Source organism: Bombus affinis, unplaced genomic scaffold, assembly GCF_024516045.1.
Source record: "Bombus affinis isolate iyBomAffi1 unplaced genomic scaffold, iyBomAffi1.2 ctg00000059.1, whole genome shotgun sequence".
Taxonomy (NCBI): Eukaryota; Metazoa; Arthropoda; class Insecta; order Hymenoptera; family Apidae; genus Bombus; species Bombus affinis.
In genome coordinates, this window is record NW_026108820.1 from 667,640 (window position 1) to 690,598 (window position 22,959).

The 22,959-nt window shown below is 38.3% G+C and overlaps 2 protein-coding genes across 9 annotated transcripts in view; one reads left to right on the plus strand and one right to left on the minus strand.

The window, feature by feature from the left end:
* The window catches only part of LOC126926808 (A disintegrin and metalloproteinase with thrombospondin motifs 3-like), a 163,004-nt gene extending 156,330 nt beyond the window's left edge, over positions 1-6,674 (plus strand). The window contains exons 1-4 of one of the 4 annotated variants that reach the window (XR_007714896.1): positions 4,067-4,250; positions 4,905-5,029; positions 5,498-5,590; positions 5,744-5,914. The gene's annotated coding sequence lies outside the window, so the exon portion shown is untranslated. Of the gene's footprint in view, positions 1-4,066; positions 4,251-4,904; positions 5,030-5,497; positions 5,591-5,743; positions 5,915-6,223 lie in introns of those variants that run through there. The other 3 variants (XR_007714893.1, XR_007714894.1, XR_007714889.1) reach the window with 3 other exon arrangements.
* The window catches only part of LOC126926812 (uncharacterized), a 127,184-nt gene extending 110,193 nt beyond the window's left edge, over positions 1-16,991 (minus strand). For 2 of the 5 annotated variants that reach the window (XM_050743196.1, XM_050743199.1), the window contains exons 1-2: positions 15,689-16,991; positions 15,541-15,586 (exon numbers count right to left, since the gene is read on the minus strand). In XM_050743196.1, coding sequence (XP_050599153.1) covers positions 15,541-15,586; positions 15,689-16,075 — 433 coding nt within the window. In that variant the 5' untranslated portion in view covers positions 16,076-16,991. Of the gene's footprint in view, positions 1-11,086; positions 11,175-15,299; positions 15,587-15,688 lie in introns of those variants that run through there. The other 3 variants (XM_050743197.1, XM_050743193.1, XM_050743200.1) reach the window with 3 other exon arrangements.
* Positions 16,992-22,959: the final 5,968 nt, after the last annotated feature.

Here is a 22,959-nt window from a genome sequence, read left to right on the forward strand (position 1 = left end):
ACACCTATTACGTCAATGCACCCGCATTCAGTGTGTCCACACACGCCCAGTGCGGTAATATGATCCAACAAACTGAGACTCATCCGTGTATGAAATCGAAAATGATCTGTCATGTCATTACGGTCTGACCGGTAACTCACAAAATGCAACTGGCGCTTTGAATACTAACCGTAATGATACTGACTTTTGTGTCTTTTTTTCCTCCCTACTTTATCATTGAACGTCCGATCGAAATTTTTGTTGTTAACCTGGGCCCTTGACCTATTTGGACAGTTAGTTAAGCCATAAAGAGACCAGTACAATATAATTTAGCTAAACTATAAAGGAACAAAATACCAGTTATATCAAGTTTAATGTTAGGAAAACCCAATATTTTAGATCCACCCGAGGACGTGTGATAATCAGAATGGCCGTGTCGGAGATGAAAGAACACCGGAGCCTCTCCTTTGAAGCGATGGGAGGACCCCCTTAGTGCTGTAATCCAGATTTCATCATAGCCGCACTAAGAAACTGTTGTAATTCGATCCGACTGTACTTATTCGAAATTTATGATAGTGAGCTCGGGCTCGAGGCGACAACCGGTCGCTGAACGTAGTCGCGGTCAAGGGATGAACGTTTTATCTAACAAAGCCATGAAGTAACTCTATAGCTTTCCATAAAAAAAATACTTGGGACGGGGCACGACGGTAAACATTTCAACGATTTCTGTCCCGTGGCTCGCCACACGCAGACTTTGTCCTTCGGGTAAGACGATTGCCAGATGCCAACGCATCTTCGCAGTATATGTTTAGCTGGGCGAGGACCCGCTACGAATATTAAATTTCAATTACACAAAGTCTCTCAAATAGACAAATGGCCTGTGCCCCAACTATGGGAAGATAAGAGAAATCTATCCTTCCACGAACGACGCTTCTCGCTAGCAACTTTCCCCAAGGACAGCTAATATCTTTCTCTAACCACCAACATGGAAATTGACCAATTAACAGCAACGTCAATTTCCCTCACCCTTCGAACGAAGACATTTCTCCGCGAATCCGATGATCTTGTGCCCTTAGGCACACCCATCATAGTTTCCTTCGACAGCGTCACCGCGATGGAGAGTCACTCTCCAGTGCGATCTCATCAGTAATCGACCTGTCTTTCGTATACGTAATAACTGCCCCTTTCTCTAACGTACAGTGTAACTTAGGCGCTAACGAAGGGTAAAGTTCGTCATCCCTTTGACCGCGGATTCGTTATTGAGCCTAGGATCATTGTCATTAGCTTCTCGAGTGTCTAATTATCGCGATTACTTGTCCAATTCCATCATAGTCATATTTGCACTAGTAAATATCTCCTCTATTGCATAATGATCACGTCTAGCGCCAATAGGGATTCGTTTCACGCCTTTAACCCTAACTCTAATCTTAACGCCAACCCGACATATATATGCATTTCTGATAATCATTTTCAACTCGCACAGGGAAGAAACATCACTGAGGCTACCGCGAATTAAATTCGCGTATCAAGTAACAGGATAGATACGATTCATACGAAGCTTTGCGTCGTTATTCGAGGTAGGAAAAGCTTTAGCAGTGATATCGAGAAAAGCGAAACTACGAAATCATCGCTGTCGTCGAGACAGAAATTGCTGCGAATATCGCGGAAAGCAGAGCGACGGTAAAGAGTATTACAGGAAAAAGTTGTTCGGAATATTAGCCTTGGCAAACATATTTCAAAGCCGTTGAATATGGCGAGATTGTCCGCTTTGTAAATATTTACCGAAAAACATGTCGTACGAAGCTGGGCAATAAACGCGTTTTTCCACAGTTACAAACAAGTATCGTACGTATGAAACAAGTAACGACGAATTTTCCATTCCACGGCACGCGACAATTGACCGTATTATCAGCGTTTCGTCAGAGTTTCAAGAACTGCGTTTTCTTTTCTGTATTTATGGTTTCGCAACTGTAAAACGGAAGGTTTATTCTGGAGATGCGAGTTCGCGTGAACAACTAGCGCAACGAGTAAAAACACGCGGTTTTTGCAACTCGATCGAATTGTTAGCAACTGTGTGTACGAGATCGTATTACTCCCATCGTTGATCGATGTCAGGCTTCTATCCGAGCACACGGACAACGTTCTCCAACGACCAATCAAACATACCAGATAATAATTTTTCATTGTATCATTATTGTAGCTATTAACGACACGGGCTTGTTGTCGCATGATAAAAAGCATGCAACTGCGCTGACACGATAATACAGCGAACTTTTGCACGCTGCGATGGAAAACGCGTTGTTACCTGTTTCGTACGAACGATACTCGTTTGTAATTCTGTAAAGAAACGTCCGTTGACGAACATTATATAAAGTTCTTCCTTCTTCTTCTTCTTCTTGTCTGTAAATCAACTCCTTACAATTTGACGGTTTAAACACACGGTTTTCGCACACCCCGTATATACAGGATGCAACGGAACAACGTCTGAAAGCGAGAACAACGCGAATCCTTGTGGAAAAATGAAGAAAAAGTATAGGATAAAACGTTCTCATTTTCGACTTGGAGAATCGAGTCTGAAAATTTATCAAGTATACTCGAACTGTATCTGAATATCGGTTCGAATAATAAATTTATTTAATTATATAATTAATTTATTACAAAGGAAATACAATCTGGATGTGAATGTTAAATGGAAACAAATTTTGCTAAGTTGAAAATCGATCGTATCGTAATTACCACGACTCGTTGTTTACAGATTAAAAATCTGTTTTACGAATACGAGGAGCTATATATCTACTATTATTAATCAATTTTTATGAAAAATTTCGTACGATGCGCGGATAAATTCTAATTTGATAAATTGTTGGAAACGTGGAATATTGAATGCAATAAAATTACGTGGCACGGTTTACACGGTTGCAACTTTATGACCCACTTAGGTCAAGTAGCAATGAAATTTATTGCATATATCGGAAATTCAAGGCACGTAATTGGCAGTTTATAAACAAATTATTTGTTCTCTTAATTAAATTGCCCGCGTCGAAAGCTGTGAAACGTTTTTGTATCGAAATCGAAGAATCCAACATCGCGATCCTATGAATCGAAGAATGCGACGTAAATGTTCGAAGTATGGTTGAGAAACGATAGAAAATTCCAAGTGTTACGCTGTATTTCTCGTTCGATTTGAATCGAAATTTTAATGAGGAACAGCGCCGATTGATATTTAAAAGTGAAACGGTTAAGAGCAACGATACAGGTTTTGTTAAAAGCAATTGGTCTATTTACCTCGCTGTTTAAACGGGTTTGTTTGACGTTACTTTGATCAATTTCCATTGACACTTTTATAGATAGCATTCTTTTTTACGGATGGAAAGCCGTCTGATGGAAATTTGTCTGAAATGTCCGTCGTAAAATTGCGTTTTCGCGGGCAACAGAAAACAATGGAATTTTGTACAAAAGCGCAATACTTTAATTAGCGCAAAATTCCATTTTCCCCGCTGGGAAATTGAATTTTCTATTAAAGCGTGATACGTTTAATCAGCGGTGGCGTAAATTCAACAAACTAACAACTGGAATATTGACTTGTCACAATTTTGTGACACCGTATATGTCGTTGATACGTTCCAGTCTGGTCGTATTTACAATTTCAGAAATTTTGCAACTATTTTTTCATTTTATCCGTAACGAGAATAGCGAAGATAAGACAGGCAAACGTGGTAAAACGTTGATAATTCGGTTACAGGGAAATCGAATAAATTCGAAGTTGAAGAAAGTAAGAGAAAGTCGAAACGAAGCAAACGCGATTCCTTAAGCCACGATGTTCAGGGATTTTATAATCTTTCCGGTGACGTCTTCGACGTGGAATACCCAGAAGCTGAGAAATTGATTCTGTACGATGAAAAAGACGATGTCTCCACAGAATACAACGATACAATAGTGGAAGAATTATCGATCGACGTAAATCCTGTTGAGAAATGCTCAGTTGGTATGACCGCTAGTTACTAAAAGGTTACTAGGGTTGTGTTGGTACGACTCCTAACGACGCTCTTTTGTCATAGGAGTCGACCACGCCTTAATTGCTAAGACGCATTGGGAGAGTTTAAACGTTTGCTGTGTGATTTGGTGTTTTGTATAAGAGAGAAAATAAAAGGTGTGATAACCAATCCGAGTGGATCCGAGATTGATTATCAACCCCAACCTATATAAAATAACAAATCCCGAGGAAATTGGATACTTCTCTGGTCCTAAATGGCAAAGGAACAGATTATCAAGTAAGTCAAATATTTTTCCAAATGCCATTCTTGTACAATCGTTGCTTTTTTACTTACCACGTACAATATAGCGGTTAATAAATTAACGAATCATCGAATATTACTGAAAGAAAGAAATTGTACTGATATTCCAATCTATCGTGTACAAAAGTAATAATAACAGCATGTAATATAAGAATAGCTTACCTTCAGCCTTAAAAGGAACTCGGTTTACAATTATTCTCCCTATTGCGTTCCACTCTCGCTTGATCTTCTACACGTTCATCTATATTTCGCTGTTTTTAATTTATTTTATTATTCCCTGTCTATTACACATATGTATATTGTCCATTGCACGAATCTTTATCTATCTTGCCTAATTTAATGTAAAAAAATAGAAAAATAGACAAATTTGCTGGAGGAATACGTTTACCAAAATTTGTCAAGAATTTTAAAGAAATTTGCAGGATGAAATTCACGGTGATACCGAATTGATATTTTTGAAATTATACTTTTGAAATAATTATTTATATCATAATAATTATTCCACGAATACTTGCTCGTAGATATTAATTTATGCTTTTAATAATCATGCGTTTAAGCTATCAAGTCGAGTCGAGTAGACTTTCTAATTTCGTGGAAGATAAGTCGATTTCTAAGATAAGTCATTTCTAGAGAAAAGACCAACTGCTAAGGATTCGCCGCCACGATGGCTAGAGCTTGGAATAGCTGCTGATTACTCCGTGGTAGATTTTCATGGAATTCGAGTACAGCAATATATCTTGGCTCTTTTAAACATCGTAAGTAATACCAAACGAAATTCTGTTATTATACTTAGATATAGAATACCTTCTCCTACATATGTACGCGAGCAACCGGGAAACATAGGGCAGAGTTATGCGTATCTCTGTATTTTCAAGGTACGCTACTTGCTTTCAAACATCTCGATCGTATATTCGGATGGAAGCTCTGTATTTTCTGTTTACACTGTTCAAAGCTTACACGTATCTTTTAAAAAGTTCAGCGAATAATTTATCCGTAATGGAATTTTGTAATCGATTAATTTCAGCCATTCGGTAATTGGTTTTCCAATGCTGTTGAGATTAATAACGTACATTTCCTAAGATAAATATAACGAATAAAATTAATTTTTTAGGAAAATTATATAAGATACGATGTATTTACGAGAGTTTTGAATAATAATTTATTTGTAAGGCTGTAATACTGTTTTAACGCCTGTTACATTTTCGTACGTATTTTAATCCTAGGTCAGTGCAATTTACATGGACCCATCGCTCGAATCCAACATGATTCTAGTGATCGTACGAATGATTTTATACGCGGAAAAACGAGACGTTATGGTAAGCGATTTCCATTAAATTAAATCATTTAACTAAAGTAGTAACTATCTGAGATACGCATATGCGAGTGTCAATTATTTTATTTTCTACTTATCTGTACAGTGTATGGTATATAAATTATATAGGTCAAAATATCTGCGCATGACGTTTTAGGTCGATAAAATGCAACGAGTTCCATTTTGTTAAATTGGACAACCGTGAACGATCCCTTGGAAACAAATTTCCAAACAAACAATTTTCACGGATCATTGACAAACCTCGCATTTATCGTGTATCCGAAATATCTGTATAATCGACTATTAAACCTTTTTCATCTCTTAAGAATCTTAATTTAATGTTATAGACCTATGATAATATCATTGATATACGACACTTGCGATTCCTTTTACTTTTCTTTTTCTGCTATTCTTCTCTGCTGTTGAATCAACATTTCAACATTTTTCAGGAAGATTAAAATACTAATAGCGTTACAAGTTACATTTGATTACAATCAACAACACGATTACTTGCACATATATTTATTATCATTGACGAATATTTATATATAGTATATAATGCATGATGTAATAATAAATATAATATATTCGTAATATTTGCTAGCTTTTATTAAGAAAATATTAAACGTTGTCGTAGGTCCGCCGTGGCGATGCCAGACGATCTCTCGAGAACGTGAACAAATGGAACAGAAAGATGCTGTCCTCGAAGGACGTAAATCACGATGTTGCTGTATGGTTGACGCGGTTAGATATAGGATGTCCTTCCGGTTACGCACCTATGTCAGGAGTATGCGATCCCGCGAGATCGTGCGCGTTAAATCGAGACGAAGGCTTGACCAGCGCCTTTATCATCGCTCACGAAGTAGCACACATGTGAGTGTCCCACATGTTGGGATATCGTTGGCAAACTGAAATATTCATAACTGGCCTGGGTATTTACGCAGAGACCGTGTGCTATTTATTTATGCAAATACGTACTTTTACGAGAATAATTTGAAAAATGAAATCTCCATAGGAGAACTTATTATCTTTACCGAATATCACAACGAGTACTGTACTTTGAATCTGCCATAGATTTTTGCGTATTATGTGCGTTCTTGCATTCCTCCTTTCACCTACGATGGCTCTTAAACAAGAAACGATATCGTAACGAGAAATACAACTTAGCTGAGCGTCCACTTTGGTTCCACTAGTGTTGTCCCATACGACTTTGTGTTTGACCTCGCTATTAGGGGACTTTTTACCCAACGTTTCCTTCACCGCCTTCACTACCTTCGATTTATCGAACTTGAGACTTAAACTGGCCGTTACTAAATCTTCCGGCTTCTTCGACATCGGTTGGTGTCTCTTCGTGAACCAATTCGACGGTGCCATAAAGGTCGAAATAGCGGCTTTCGAGGATCCGCTAGGCTTACTTTTAGCTCCGTGCAATGTCGACACGTCGAAGCTGTTGGAACGGAAGCTCTTCGATCGACTTCCTTTCTGTTCGGTCGTTTTTCCGGGCCAGTTTGATTTGCTATCGTCCCGGGAACTCGGCGCTTCCTCGCCGCATCGGTTGATTTCCGTCGTGGAAGACGCTAACGAGCTTAGGATCGATATCAGATCCGTATTAGAGCAGACAATGCCCGCAGCACCGGAAACGGATGCACTCGCGGCTCTTGGCAGTTCCGAGACGCGCTTTCGGAGAGAAGACGTCGGCGAAACCGACGGAGTAGGCATTTCAGAGAATCGTTGTTTCGGCTGTTGAGTGTAACGTTGAGCGGAACTGTTACCCTCCAGCGGCTGTATTTCGTACACTTGCTCCGTCGACGTCCTGTACATCCTTAAGCGCACCTGGCAAACGGATTGCTTTTATTCGAAAGACAGTTTCTTTTTTATCATAATTCGTGCGTTATGATACATGTTTCGATGATTGAGCCGTTAAGCGTGACAAAGCGATGGAATTGTTTTGCACAGAAATTCTGGTTCTAAAATTATGTTAGGGATTCTAGGGCGTAATAACATCTTGGAACGCAAAGTTATCGATGTGTCGATGAAAGTTAAGCGAGCTTTATCGAAGCACACGTTCGAGTCTTTGGGCGATTGCTAGGAATACGCGTAATGTTCTTTTCTGTGAGCTGAAAAGTTGAACGACTATAAAAGGCGTTTGTAGAGGATTTCAAAGCGGAAGAAGAAGCGATACAAATGTTTAGAATCAGAAATTATCTGTTTATATAGAGATCTGTTTGATGCAAGATCTAAAATCAATCAAATCGGATTGTATGGATTGTGTATTTGTCTGTGTTAATCCTTTGACGTCGATACCAACGATGTATATAGCGAATGGCGGTTATCAGCCAAGATTATGAGCACGTACGCAAATAGACTAGAATATTTTGCAAGAATGAAATGTCTTGGTATGGTACGCTTTAATCTATCTATCCAAGTCAAAATAAGTATAAAAATCGCGTGGCAATCAACATATTAAAAAAAAAAAAAAAAAAAAAAAAGAAAAAGAAAAGGAGAAACAGATGCTTCTGATTATTTAGTGCATTTTCATAAAATCTTCTAAATGTTTAATTCTCATAGAATAAAAGGGAGAGCATACGTTTGAATCTCAGCAGATTTTATTAATTATTTGAAACCATAAATACAATATGAGTATTACATCAACTTTAGTTCATACATGTAACAACATATTATTCTGCATGTAGCAGTTACATATAATGAAACATTTACTTATCCAATAAATCCATATTCTCTACTAAACGTTCGTTTATTAATAAAACTGCCATAATCGTCCACGCATTGTTCGCTTCCTTAATTATTTTTCAAAGTATAACGATAATCAATGATGCAACAGAAATATCACGTAACATCCCAACAATCTTACATGAGATTTTAGCTGTTTTTACTATACAAATTAAGTCATTATTAAAATAAGTCATTATAATAATATATATATATGTCGGAGATGAAAGAATACCGGAACGTTCCCTTTGGAACTTTGGGAAGACCCCTAGTATTGAAATTTAGATTTCACCATAGCCGTATTAAGAAACTGTTGTCATTCGATCCAACTGTATTTATTTGAGATTTATGATAGTGAGCTCGGGCTCGAGGCGACAACCGGTCGCCGAACGTAGTCGCGGTCAAGGGATGAACGTTTTATCTAACAAAGGCATGAAGTAACTCTATAGCTTTCCATAAAAAAAAATACTTGGGACGGGGCACGACGGTAAACAATTCAACGATTTCTGTCCCGTGGCTCGCCACACGCAGACTTTGTCCTTCGGGTAAGACGATTGCCAGATGCCAACGCATCTTCGCAGTATATGTTTAGCTGGGCGAGGACCCGCTACGAATATTAAATTTCAATTATACAAAGTCTCTCAAATAGACAAATGGCCTGTGCCCCAACTACGGGAAGATAAGAGAAATCTATCCTTCCACGAACGACGCTTCCCGCTAGCAACTTTTCCCAAGGACAGCTAATATCTTTCTCTAACCACCAACATGGAAATTGACCAATTAACAGCAACGTCAATTTCCCACACCCTTCGAACGGAGACTTTTCTCCGCGAATCCGATGATCTCGTGTCTTTTTTTTTGCGTGGGGAGCGGAAAATGCAATTACGCATGCCCAGTGACCCGCATCACTGGGTTATGTGGGAGTCGGTCGGTTGTCGTTGCCATACCCACTAAAAACCCCTCCTCCTTCTTCCTCCGCTTAGAGGGCAGACAACCCCGGTAAAACCTGTCGGCAGTCATCAGGGTTGTCCTTTCGTGCCCCGTTGTATCTACTTCTTCGGGCAGTTACTGCTCATGTCGTCCTCTCAGCCAGTTCAGAATACTGGACTGGTCTCCTTTTGCGGTTTTTCGTTGTTTCGTGTTCTTGCCCTCATTGCTCCACGTAGTTGTTGTTTCGCTCGTTCTCCTCCTTGCCTCTTCCCAGGCCTTCGCTGTCACCCTCCTGTGACACATGACGGTCTTGCAGAATTGCCTGAATTTATTCCAGCTCTCGTTCTTGGCGATCAACGTGGCGATCAGATTGCCCACGTCTATCTTCCCGCCCAGAGCGTTTTCCAGCTCGATCCTTCTGTCCGTCCACTTCGGGCACGCGAAGAGGGCGTGCTCTGCATCGTCGTTCGGGTCTACACAGTCGAGACAGTTGCTGTCGCTGTCCTTGCCAGTCCTTTTCCTATAGACACCGAAGCTCCCATGCCCGGTTAGCAGCTGCATGGTGTGGTGATCGATGTCCATCTTCTTTTTGGTAAATAGCAGCGCACTCGGTATTAATTTCTTTGTGATATTTTCCTTTTTGTGGTTGTTCCACTCCTTCTGCCAGTCCTCCTGGGCCTTCTTGCGAATCGCCTCCAGTTCCTCCTTCAGCTTGCAGCCGTCATCCGTGCCAATCCTGGACCCATGGATCTTGTTCCCCTCGTAGGTCTCTCCGAGCATCTTTATCCTTATGCAAATCGGGAGATTCCCGGTCAACACGCAAAGTGCCGCGTGGGAGACGGTACGGTATGCCGTCGTTGTTATGCACAGGGCCGTTCGTTGTGCTCGTTTCAGCTTTTTCCTGTTCTTATCGGTATTCGCTGCTCTAGCCCACACCGGTGCTCCGTAAGTTACGATGGACTCCCACACGTTGTAGTAGAGCCTACGAGCCAAGCTGGGCGGCCCGTTGATGTTGGGTAGAATTCCCCTAAGGGCTCCTATTAACTTGTCGGCTCTATTACACACCATCTCGATATGCGCACCGAACCTCCGACTGGAGTCGATGACGACTCCGAGATCTCGTGCCCTTAGGCACACCCATCATAGATTTCTTCGACAGCGTCACCGCGACGGAGAGCCACTCACTCTAGTGCGATCTCATCGGCAATCGACCTGTCTTTTGTATACGTAATAATTGCCCCTTGCTCTAACATACAGTGTAACTTAGACGCTAACGAAGGGTAAAGTTCGTCATCCCGTTGACCGCGGATTCGTTATTGAGCCTAGGATCATCGTCATTTGCTTCTCGAGTATCTAATTATCGCGATTACTTGTCCAATTCCATCATAGTCATATTTGCACTAGTAAATATCTCCTCTATTACATAACGATCACGTCTAGCGCCAATAGGGATTCGTTTCACGCCCTTATCCCTAACTCTAATCTTAACGCCAACCCGACATATATATATACATACATATATATATTTTATACATACATACATATATCAATTTTTATACACACAATTATACATATTCATTTTCATTTAATATTTTCATTTAATAATTTAATATACCTTCGTCCCGCAAAGGCAAATAAATTCACGCATAACATTTCTCTTCAGCGGCATTGTTCTAGGATTGTATTTGTTGAAAGAAGGATAGCATTAAGCGCTGGAATAAAGAATGACGAATCGTTATTCTTTAACCATCGTACTTAGACTCATATTTATTGAGCTACTTGTATTTTAATCGAAGTCTAATATCCTCCATCTGTAGGCGTAAATATTACTGCCGTTGTTAATGTCATTTTAAGTTTTACTACTGGAAAGGACATTTAAGTTTGAAGGCAGGCAAGTCTACTGTTCTTAAAGCTGACATTTAGACATCTAAGATTTTTTGTGTCTTTATTGACAAAAATATATTTGACTTTGCATATCTAAAATAAAGGATTTGCGTTATCTAAAATAAATAGATCATCTTTCTTTAGAAAATTCAATGTGGTGAAATTAGAATATGAGATAAAAGAAATACTATGCATACTTATTGTTCTTCTTAAAAATTAAAGGAATACTCATAATCCTAAAACATCCTTTCTATGTTGTACTAGATATATATACAATTAAAATGTGTAATAATGTGAATGATAAACTAGTTCGAATAATTATTTTGCTTAAACGTAAGTTAATTGAAATCAGATGAATGTTATACACGCATTATACCGTGCATTATGAACTATTGATTGATTGATGCTCATATTTAATTATTAACGAGAAAATTAGAAAAATCAAATTGAATTTAATCTGTCCTTCTTATATTTATTAAGATGAGTTCTGGGGCTTGAAACACTCGAGATTAGAAATTTTGATTAATGTTTCACATTATGACTGGACGCTTGTTGTAATATCTTTTGTACGAGATACACTATACATACACAAGATCAAAATGGAATTTCGAAACGGTCGTATCGTTCAACAAAAATCTCTTTTATCTTTGATCCTCTTCATAAAAATGCAATTCTCCTTTACAGAACATCATATAACATTTATTGTACGATATATTGTTCAATTATATTTCGAAATTTTCAGCTTCGAATCTTTGTTTAATTATACTGTAGAATTAAATATCATGCGTTATTTAAATATAGAGATAGACTAAACTTTTGTTCACATTTATTAAAGCTGTATCAACTGAGATGCTTAAATTTGCGAAATTTCATGGACTTTTATATTTAATTTTTCATCATGAATCCCGCTTTGCGATACAATACATATTAGATTTATAATATCTTAAATTTACAGTACCAATGCTGATTTCATCTGAAACTATTTGTTTGCAAATGATATCTTTCTTCGTTGGAATTACCCTTCACTTATAAATTAATAATTATTAACATTGAACAGTATTGTTAAACTTCAATAAAAATAGGATCGATAACTAAATGTTAGTTAAAGAAACTTCCTATTATTATTGAATTTTGTTTAGAAAACAATAATAAAAATGGGTGTCTTTTTGTGAAAATAATTTACAGCATATCACTCGACTTATTCATATAAGAGACATTAGTTTGTTTAAATACCCTGTTGCACCCTTTTATTCATTTTCAACCCAATTTTTTCACAACATTAAAAAATATTTTAAGCCTGAAGAAAAACATGAAAAACTTCTTATTAGCATGATTTCATGCTAAACATCCTCTTAAGATATTATAAATCTTTCTTGTTTACTAAAACCAGAGCCTAACTGAAATATACGAGTATCGCAACAGGATTAATCGTAATACATGATTAAATACAAGCAATATGTAAGCTATATTTTTACTTTTTACTTCAGAAATAAATATTTCACCAGCATCGTCTTTAGCTTAAGGAAAATAAACTTGTGAAATTTAATTTAAAGCTTCGTAAAACATGGAAATGTTGCAGGATAACAAATCAGAAAAGATATATTAAATAAATCACAGTTCAGGTATCTATAACATGTGATTCTCTTAACAAATCTGTTTCATTCATCAAGCAACTGCAAAATTTCCGTAAAATCAGAAGCGGTTTCACAAATTATAGGCATTCGTAAACATGATAGATAAGAGTTAGTATCGCGGCGTTTTAGAGTATCTATGAGCGTAATATGGAAAGTAAAAAGATGTATAATAAAAATAGTTCACTTTCCAAGCTATCACTAACATTGTAACGAATTATTATACATATAACGGCTCACGAAAGTACTCGGACGCTTACAGAAACTTTCCATGAATATTTTGTTGAAGCTTTTCATGAATTTCAAGATGCATTAGGCTGTCTCAAAAGTTTCTTTCGTTTTGTTCTATTACTACAAAATAGATCATACATAAATCGATAGAATAATATAAAACAAAAAGTGTCGTGCATCTATTATTTCCTTATGAAACGAAAGAAGCTTTTGAAACAAATGTAAATAGGAATTATAAGATGCTTATTGATTACCATCGGTATTTGAACAGTTAATTATGTATTGTATAAATAAGTCACAATATTTTTAGTAGGAGCATTTTTACCCCTAATCAATCATATGTTTAAAAATACTCTTTACATTGTACATTAGTTTTTTGCTATGTGTACGTCTGCAATAAGCATCTTCTAGCTTCCATATATATATTTCCAAATTAGTCTCAATTTTTACCGGTGTAATCATGATAGACACGTCTCGTTACATTGAAGTGAAGTGAAGAAAAACACTAACACACATAATATATATTCGCAAAAATCTTCTATCTAATATTTTCGTCAACTACTGTATACACATTTATTAGATATTTGTGTGAGATTAAAATCGACAGATACGATAAAAGAATATTGTAGAGGTATAGCAATAAGAAAATACAAGGAAAGTATAGCTCGTTAATTTGAATTACACCAGATTGTCAGTCATCTATTAGGTCGTGTTAATCTCTGAATAAATTCTTAAATAAATAAGTGTTAATAAAGATAAAGATAAAGAAGTGTTAATTAAACTAGAGACACTTAACATTTATTAGCATTTGTTCTTCCCCATTACTTCTTGAATAGGTCCTTTAGGGAAGAACAGAGAGACGGTTCGCTGGATTCCGTCTGATTCCGATTTTGATTCTTGGTATTTGAAAACCAATTTGTCACTTTGCCTGACATTGGTTTGTTCGGAGATACCGAGGGCTTTCCGCTCGACCCGGAAGCCCCCGTATCGTTTCCCTTTTCCGCCGTTAACATCTTCTCAATTGCGCTACCAAATACCTACGGACAAAATTGTTCTTATAAATTTATGAATATTATGTATTTACGTATTTGAATGAAAATTTTTATGAAACGAGATTTCGCGTTAAAATACGTAATAGTAAATACGATAATTTACACGTTCTTTTTACCAAGATGAAAATGTACATGTAAATTTACTTGATGTATATGTAAATAGAAATATTTATATGTAATATTTATATGCTTGTATTTAAAATATTTTCATGCTTAAAGAATAAAGGTCATAATGTTATAAATATTTAAATCCTTGCACCTCTCCTTTATCGCGTAAGAAAGAGAAACTAAAGGTTTCACTCCAGAGAATGAGCTTCGTTCTAAAACAAATCAAATAACATATATTTAAGTATTTAACTGTTATTTAATATTCCTAATATTCAAAATAATATTTAACATTTCTATATTATTAATATAGATGAGAAGTCGATAAGATAGTTTACAATCATTAAGTACAGTATCGCAGATCCACCATCAGAGGTCAGTAATATTAAAATAAAATTCATGTTGGATTAAAAGTGTGGTTAAGTTGGGGCTAACCCCAAATTTGCAAATTTTGACCTAAGTCAAAAAGTGGCCATTTTTGCACCTCCTCGCGAACGAAAAATTCTTGTGCGACGTTTAAGAGAATTTATCAAAAAAAAAACAAAGAATTATTAGCATTTATACGAAATGTGACATGGAAGTTGAAAAAGATGAGTGTAGAGATGAAAAAATTAAGCAGAGGTAAAACTTACGCGCTACACTTGATCTTCATTTTCTTTAAATTTTGATCCAGCTGATAAATCAGTAATTAAACCAAAGGAACTAAGTTTGAAATCAAGCGAATCTGAAATACTATCAGACTGTTGCTACTGGAGAACAATAGCCATCTTGTACTTCGTACTTGCTCGATTCCAAACTCTAATCGATATACCAACAGAATTTACCAGCAAAATAATTATTCAGAGATTCTGTCGGTAAAACAATTGAAGTTTAAAATCGAACGAATCCGAATTACTGCGAGATCGTTGGTGACTATTGTTCTCGTAGCAACAAACTGATGGTACTTCAGATTCGTTTGATTTCAAACTACAATTGATTTATCAATAGAGTTGTCGAAGAATTATTTTGTCGATATCGGTGTAGAACAATAGTCAACAACGATCTCGCTGTACTTCATATTTCCTCTATTACAAACGTCGATTCATTTACCAGCAGAGCATCTGAAGAATTATTTCACATGGATCATGTAGAAAAAAAACGAACACGAAAATGGAACTGTAATAACATTTTTTATTCCTTGCTGAGAGCCGTTCTTAAACATTTTTCCCTTCGCAAGAAGATCGGAAAATAACCACTTTTGACGCTCTGTTTTCATCCCATATGAATTTTATCTTTAATATTACCGATTGATAATAATGTCACTGCGATATTGTCCGCAATGATTGCAAATTATCTTCTCCACGTTTCACCTATATCGATAATACAGAATATCAAACAACAATTATTTAATTTCACGTTGTTGTTGACTTTATTAATTTTTACGATAAAGTGCATTCTCTGGAAGAGATTTTACGATTTACGATTTTCTTTTTCATTCCCCCTTTCACCTACGATGGCTCTTAAACAAGAAACGATATCGTAACGAGAAATACAACTTACCTGAGCGTCCACTTTGGTTCCACTAGTGTTGTCCCATACGACTTTGTGTTTGACCTCGCTATTAGGGGACTTTTTACCCAACGTTTCCTTCACCGCCTTCACTACCTTCGATTTATCGAACTTGAGACTTAAACTGGCCGTTACTAAATCTTCCGGCTTCTTCGACATCGGTTGGTGTCTCTTCGTGAACCAATTCGACGGTGCCATAAAGGTCGAAATAGCGGCTTTCGAGGATCCGCTAAGCTTACTTTTAGCTCCGTGCAATGTCGACACGTCGAAGCTGTTGGAACGGAAGCTCTTCGATCGACTTCCTTTCTGTTCGGTCGTTTTTCCGGGCCAGTTTGAAGAAATTCCCTTCAGATCTCCGGTTACCGTTATCCACTTCATATATAGAGTTTGAAATCTTTCTCAAAATTTTGAAAGGTCCTTTCCTAATTTCTTCCAGCTTATTTCTATTCATTCTGTTTCCGTTGTGGGTGAAGACCGTATCACCAATTTTAAACTCGTGTTCTCGTCTTTTTTTGTCATATTTTTGTTTGTTGATTTCGAAATTTCTTGCTGAGTTTTTAAATGCTTCTTCTCTGTCTCTTTTTAAGTTTATCTTCTTCTCTGTTATTCCCTTAGGGATGATTTCGATCATTTTCCCATACAGTAAGTGATTTGGGGCAAATCCCGTTACACTGTGTCTGGTGTGATTGTATTCTTCTACGCTTTTTTCTGCGATCTTTGTCCAGTTTCTTTTTTTTTTTCGAATTGATCTTGCATCTGATTCTGTTTACTAATGTTTGATTTACCCTCTCGTTTAGTCCATTGGAGAATGGACAGTCTGTCGAGGTGAAAATTAATTTAATGTTTTTCTCTCTCGCGTACTCTTGAATTTCCTTGGATGTCATCGCTGGGTATCGGTCTGCAAGGATAATTTTTATGGAGTCAGTTTCTCCTGTCGAGTTTATAAGTTTTATGATATCTTCCGCGCGTTGTGTTTTCGATGTGGACATAAAAACAGCCCTTGAAAAGTGATTTATGAGTATATGCATATACTTCTTTGGTGAGTTGTTGTTGGAAAAACCTCGGACCGTATCGAATGACATTATTTCAAACGGTTTCCTCGCTGGTCCTAGTCTCCACATAAGCCCGATCGGTCTTCTCGTTCTGCTTTTATTCCTAATGCAGGTTTCGCATTGTTTGCAGAATTTGTCGACAATTCGGTCCATATTTTTGAAATAATAAAAGGGTCGGATTTTTTTCAATATGTGATTCCTTCCAACATGGCCAAAGAAATCATGCACCGTCTTTATGATATGCTCGCCTAAACTAAACTCTTGTGAGACGAATATACGTTGGCGTCCTTTAATATTTTTAAAAAAAATCTCTGATTTTTTTATAAGGTCTTTCGTATTTTTAATATCTTCTCTGTTTTCTTTCTGATCTCGGATTATGTCTTGTTTTTTTATAATATTCGCTACTTTCAAAACCTCTCCTTCGTTCTCAAAACTTTCTAAGACGGGGTTCCTGGATAGCGCGACTGCCTCTATGTTGTGTTTTCCTGGTGAGTAGATGATTTTGAAGTCGTACTGCGATAAGTAGTGCATCAGGTCTCCTAAAGTTTCATCGGTTCTTGCTTTGATTCTCATTGATTCCAACGGTTTATGGTCTGAAAGGACAGTGAAGTATCTACCGATTAACCAATGCTGCCAGTACTGAATCGCCTCTTTGACCAGAACGCCGAATTAATGTCAAACGTTGAGAAGAAATGGCAATTTCCCGCTTTGACTATGATATCTTCAATTCTTGGGAATGGTTGTGGTTCCGGAACTACAATTTTGTTTATCTCTCTGAAATCAATACATAGTCTATCTCTACGATTCGACTCTTTTTTAAAGGCTAGTGTCACTGGTGCTGCAAATGGTGAACTTGATTCCTCTATGAGATCGTGTTCTAGTAGTTTCGTAATCTGGAGTTCTATTTCTCTCTGATCTGGAATGCTACATCTGTATGGTTTCTTTGATATGTATTTATTTTCGATTAGCTTAATAGAAGCTTCTTGTGATTTCCTGGTTCCCACATTGTGTTTAGCAAATACATCTCTCTATAAGTTGGCTTACCTCTATTTTTTGTAGGTTATTTAGGTGTTCTAGGTTGTCCATAGGCTTACCCGTCTCCTTGTGTTCGGTAACGTTTACCTTTCTTCTCTGGTTATTTCTTCTTTCTTCTTTTCTATTAAATATTACTTCCTCTTTGTCGTCTACTTTTTGGCTAACCCTCAAATTCTCGTCTTGTCTTAGTTTGAATTCCCTTATGGCGTCCAGCCCTAAGATGAGATCATATGTGAAGTTATTATTGCGTACTATATACACATCTATCTCTTTCTCTATCTTGTTTATCCTCATTTTTAGTCTTGCCCGGCTACTCGTGAAGTCTTCCCCATTGATGGTTTTGAACATGCTCTTGTCTTCTTTTATCTGATCAATGATCCTTTGATCGATAAAACTTGCATTCGCTCCCGTAAACACCTTTAATCTCTTTTTGATCGTTGACTTTAACTCGCAGTTTTATCAATGGTTCGTACTTCTCCGGGCATTTTAGTGTTTTTCTTCCTTCCCATCCGATGTTCCTGCTATTTCATTTTCTGATGTGAGCGCCTCCAGTGAATTTATTTGTTTGGGTTTCTTCTGGGGGTTTCTGTCTCTATTTCTACATAATTCCACTGGGTGGAATCGGCCCGGGAAGTTCAGTGCTTCACAGATTGTGCACGGTTTTTTTTTTGAATGGTGGATTTACCTTTCTAACCATGTCTATCTTTCTTTCTTGTGTTTCTTTCCTTTTTCTCCAGTCTTCATATTGTCCCAAAATTCCTATTAGGTCATTTGTTGTCTGTATATTATCGCTTTCGATTTTGTCTTGGACTTCGATAGGTAATCCAATGACAATCAGGTGTATCCTCACCTCTTCATCCATTTCCCTTTTTACTTCCAATATTAGTCGTTCTTTCTCTATTGCATATTCTACGAACGAACCTGAAAGGTATTTAAAGTTGTAAGCATATCGTATTGCAGGCCAACCTTTATTCTTAAAGGCGTTGAGAAATGCTTCTTTCCAATCTTCCCAGTTGTGTCCTCCAGCTTTCAGTAGATTTGTTTGGTACCACCTTTTTGCTGTTTTTCCTAGGTACTTTCTCAAACCTTTGACTTTTCCTCATCGCTTTTTATTTTGTATTTTTTGCATTCCTCTTCATACTCTGATATTCAGTTTGTGGCTTTCTGAGTTCCTTCTAATCGTTCTATATTGTTGTTTGTTTCAACTATTTCCCTCTTATCTCGTCTTTAAAGGGTCTCTAGAAGTTTTTCCATTTCCACGTTGAGTTCCTCGATTTCCGTCTTTGTTTTTCTTGTGGGTGTTCTTTATGCTTCCTCTAAGACAATGTCTCGGAAAACGAAGTTTGAATCCGTATCGGTATCAGTGCTGCTGTCTCATCGTCTATTGTGAATTTAATATTTCCATATTGGCCTACCTTGGTTGGGATCGATGCTGAAGTCTGAAAATCGAGTTTTTTTTATTATGAAATGATTTGATAAAATACAAAAATGAACAACAATTAATATGCGTCTATAACAATCAATAACGATGATTATCTAAACGGGAAATTATAAGTCTTTGGTGCAATGTTTACCTGAAAATCGAGAATCGATTCCCCGCATACTTTGTTTTTTAATAATTTGTTATATATTATTATTTTTTTACAGTTGACGTTTGAAAACGATGAACGTTTTTGATATTAATTAATGAAGCTTCGCATTATGCAGCTGTATCGATTATATTAAATATATATGTTTTGAATAAATAGAATTAAAAAGTGAGAAGAAATTAAGAAATAAGAAATTAATCAAACTTACGAAAAAAGATCAATGTCTCTGTTAAATTATATACGTTGTTTATATTAAATAATATTACACCTGTATTGTTGATAGAATTTGTTTACTACACACACATATATATATATATGTAGTATCGTGGGCAAAAGGCCTAAGATATCTGCCGAATCGTAAACAATGTCGCGAGAGCCGCGGCATCGTCGGGTACATCAATGTGTCGTCGATCCTTTTTAAGTGGATAGTTTCGTGGAAAGAGCGCGCGTGACCCTGGCCACGGGCGTTTCGGGACGTGTCTCGAACGGCGGGAAAAGACAAAGAGACGTTAAAGTGAGTATTAGTTGAGAAGCCGGAGAGAACGGATGCAAAAGGTGTGCAAAGTGTGAATTGAGAAGCGAGAGCGAGCGAGTGTAGAAGCCGAAGAGTGTGAATCGGGAAGTCGAAAGCCGCGTCTGAAAATAAGACGTACGACAGCATTGTAATTATTTCGTTGCTTCGAATATTATTAATTAAATCAAAACATCATTACTTGTCCTTTCCTCTAAGACCCATTAAGATACTACATAATTTTGGGGGCTCAGCCGGGATCTAGAGCGCTAAGTGGCAAGTGAAAGTGATATTTCGGAACGATGAGTAACTACATTGCAGGAGAAGCATATTTGACTGACGAGCAGGTGGCTCAGATGCGAATACCTGAGTTAAAAGACGAGCTGAGAAAACGACGGCTGAGATTAACGGGTAGAATGCGCGAGCTGGTAGCGCGATTGCTGGCTGCGGTACGTTTAGATCGGTAACATGGTGCACGAGAAGAAGACGATGATGACGACGATGTTTTAGAAGACGACGACGACGACGAGATGGGCGTGATTGGGGACCGTTTAGACGGCAACGGTCCAGGGAATCACGATCTCAGTATTCATGACGGCGGAGTTCGGGTGACTCCAGTGGTAAGACGACGAGGGCAAGACGAGCCTAAGTGCACGGTGTTAACGTTTGAAGACGTAAAAGACTCGTTAGGAAAATTCAGCGGAGATGACCTACCGAATGTGAGCCAATGGATAAGGGATTTCGAGGAAATGGCGGAAGTGTGTGGCTGGTCGGACATCCACATGGTGGTTTTCGCCAGAAAGCTTCTCACAGGCTCTGCTCAAGCTTTCGCACGCCAAGAACGATGCACGAAGTCCTGGGCGAAGTTTAAAAAGGCGTTGGTAGATGAATTCCCAGACATAGTGAGTGACCGGGAGGTACATCAAGAATTAGCACATAGAACGAAAAGAACAGACGAGAGTCTGCTTCAGTATATGTATAATATGCGTGAGATTGCGGGACAAGGAAGAGTCGATACACAGTCGGTAATCGACTATATTATCCAGGGTATTCCCGATGAGGTCGCGAATAAAGCCATACTATACGGGGCCAGGAATATGCAGCAGCTGAAGGAACGCTTCAAGCGGTATGAAGCGATGAAAAGTGAGATGAGGACGAAAACAAAATTTGGGGAATGCAAGGACGATGAAGCGGAACGATCAGCAATACGGAAGCAGTCGAGGCAAACGAGCAGTGATCCCAAAAGGTGCTTCAATTGCGGCGGTGACGATCACTTAAGTGTTACGTGTCCAAAGAAAGAGAAAGGTGTGAAGTGCTTTAGCTGCAACGAATTTGGACATGTTGCGGCGAAGTGTACTACACGACCAAAGGAGACTTACGTCATCTCGAGGCCCGAGAAGAAGGAGTACGTGAAAAAAGTGTCGATAGATGACTGTAAGATTACATCGTTAGTAGATACGGGTAGTGATCTCACGTTCATACGATCAGACGAGTATGCGAGGTTAGGATCACCACCGCTAGGAAATTGTAAACTTAAGTTTGATGGTTTGGGTTCCGCTGACAACGAGACCTCGGGTGAATTTACGAAGGTAATGACGGCCGACGGGCAGGCTGACGGTCACGAAGACGCGTCGGATATATTGAGGGTCAACGTGATAGAACAGTTTGACGAGATAGATGTAGCGCACATAGAGGAACCTCACTACCGTGAAGCGATTCGCGATATCTTTAGGGGGTATAAGCCAGAGAAGACGCGGGATGTCGGGATAACCGCGAAAATCGTGTTGAAAAGCGACAAACCCGTAGTACAAAGACCGCGAAGACTGGCGCCGTCTGAGAAAAGAGAAATAGACGACTTGGTGAAGTTGCGAAAAAACGAAGGCGATTTTAAGTGTCAGGTATGTCATAGGCCGGGCAAAAATATGGAGTACGCGGATACCCCGAGTAGAAATTCACTGTCGGGTGCTGTGTATGTGGCTGAGTGTGAGGACGGGCTGATTGCACGGTTGAGAAGCGCACAGAAGAAGGGCATTGAAGTCCGTAAGATTTTAGATGCCGCAACGTGTAGTCAGGCCGATAGATATGTAACCAGAAGATTAATCGACGAAGAGTGGGGCGTGAATTTCGAAAAACAGCGTCGTGAGTTACGTGAGGACGCGAAAAGGAAGATCGCTGCGACGCAAGAAGAAAACAAAAGGAATTTCGACAAAAGACGGAAGAGTGCGAAGCAGTACCTAAGGGGAGATCTGGTAGCCATTAAGAGAACTCAATTTGGCCCAGGTTTAAAATTCGGGGGCAAATTTTTAGGTCCGTACCGGGTATTGCGAACAATGTGGAATGACCGATACATGGTGGAGAAAGTAGGGGAGCATGAGGGGCCTACGCACACGTCGGCGACCGCCGACTTCATGAAGCCTTGGGTCCTCAACGCCGAAGACGACGCATCCGACGATAGCGAAATTGAAGACCACATCTGAGGGCAGATGTTATTGCAGGATGGCCGAATGTAGTATCGTGGGCAAAAGGCCTAAGATATCTGCCGAATCGTAAATAATGTCGCGAGAGCCGCGGCATCGTCGAGTACATCAATGTGTCGTCGATCCTTTTTAAGTGGATAGTTTCGTGGAAAGGGCCCGCGTGACCCTGGCCATGGGCGTTTCGGGACACGTGTCTCGAACGGCGGGAAAAGACAAAGAGACGTTAAAGTGAGTATTAGTTGAGAAGCCGGAGAGAACGGATGGAAAAGGTGTGCAGAGTGTGAATTGAGAAGCGAGAGCGAGCGAGTGTAGAAGCCGAAGAGTGTGAATCGGGAAGTCGAAAGCCGCGTCTGAAAATAAGACGTACGACAGCATTGTAATTATTTCGTTGCTTCGAATATTATTAATTAAATCAAAACATCATTACTTGTCCTTTCCTCTAAGACCCATTAAGATACTACATATATATATATATATATATATATATATATAAATTATATATAATAACAATTGTACAGTGTATAAGTATAGCAAATGAAGATACAGTGTAGCCTGAAAAGTAGTATTAGACAGTAACTAGTCAGACGCGAGTGTTTCA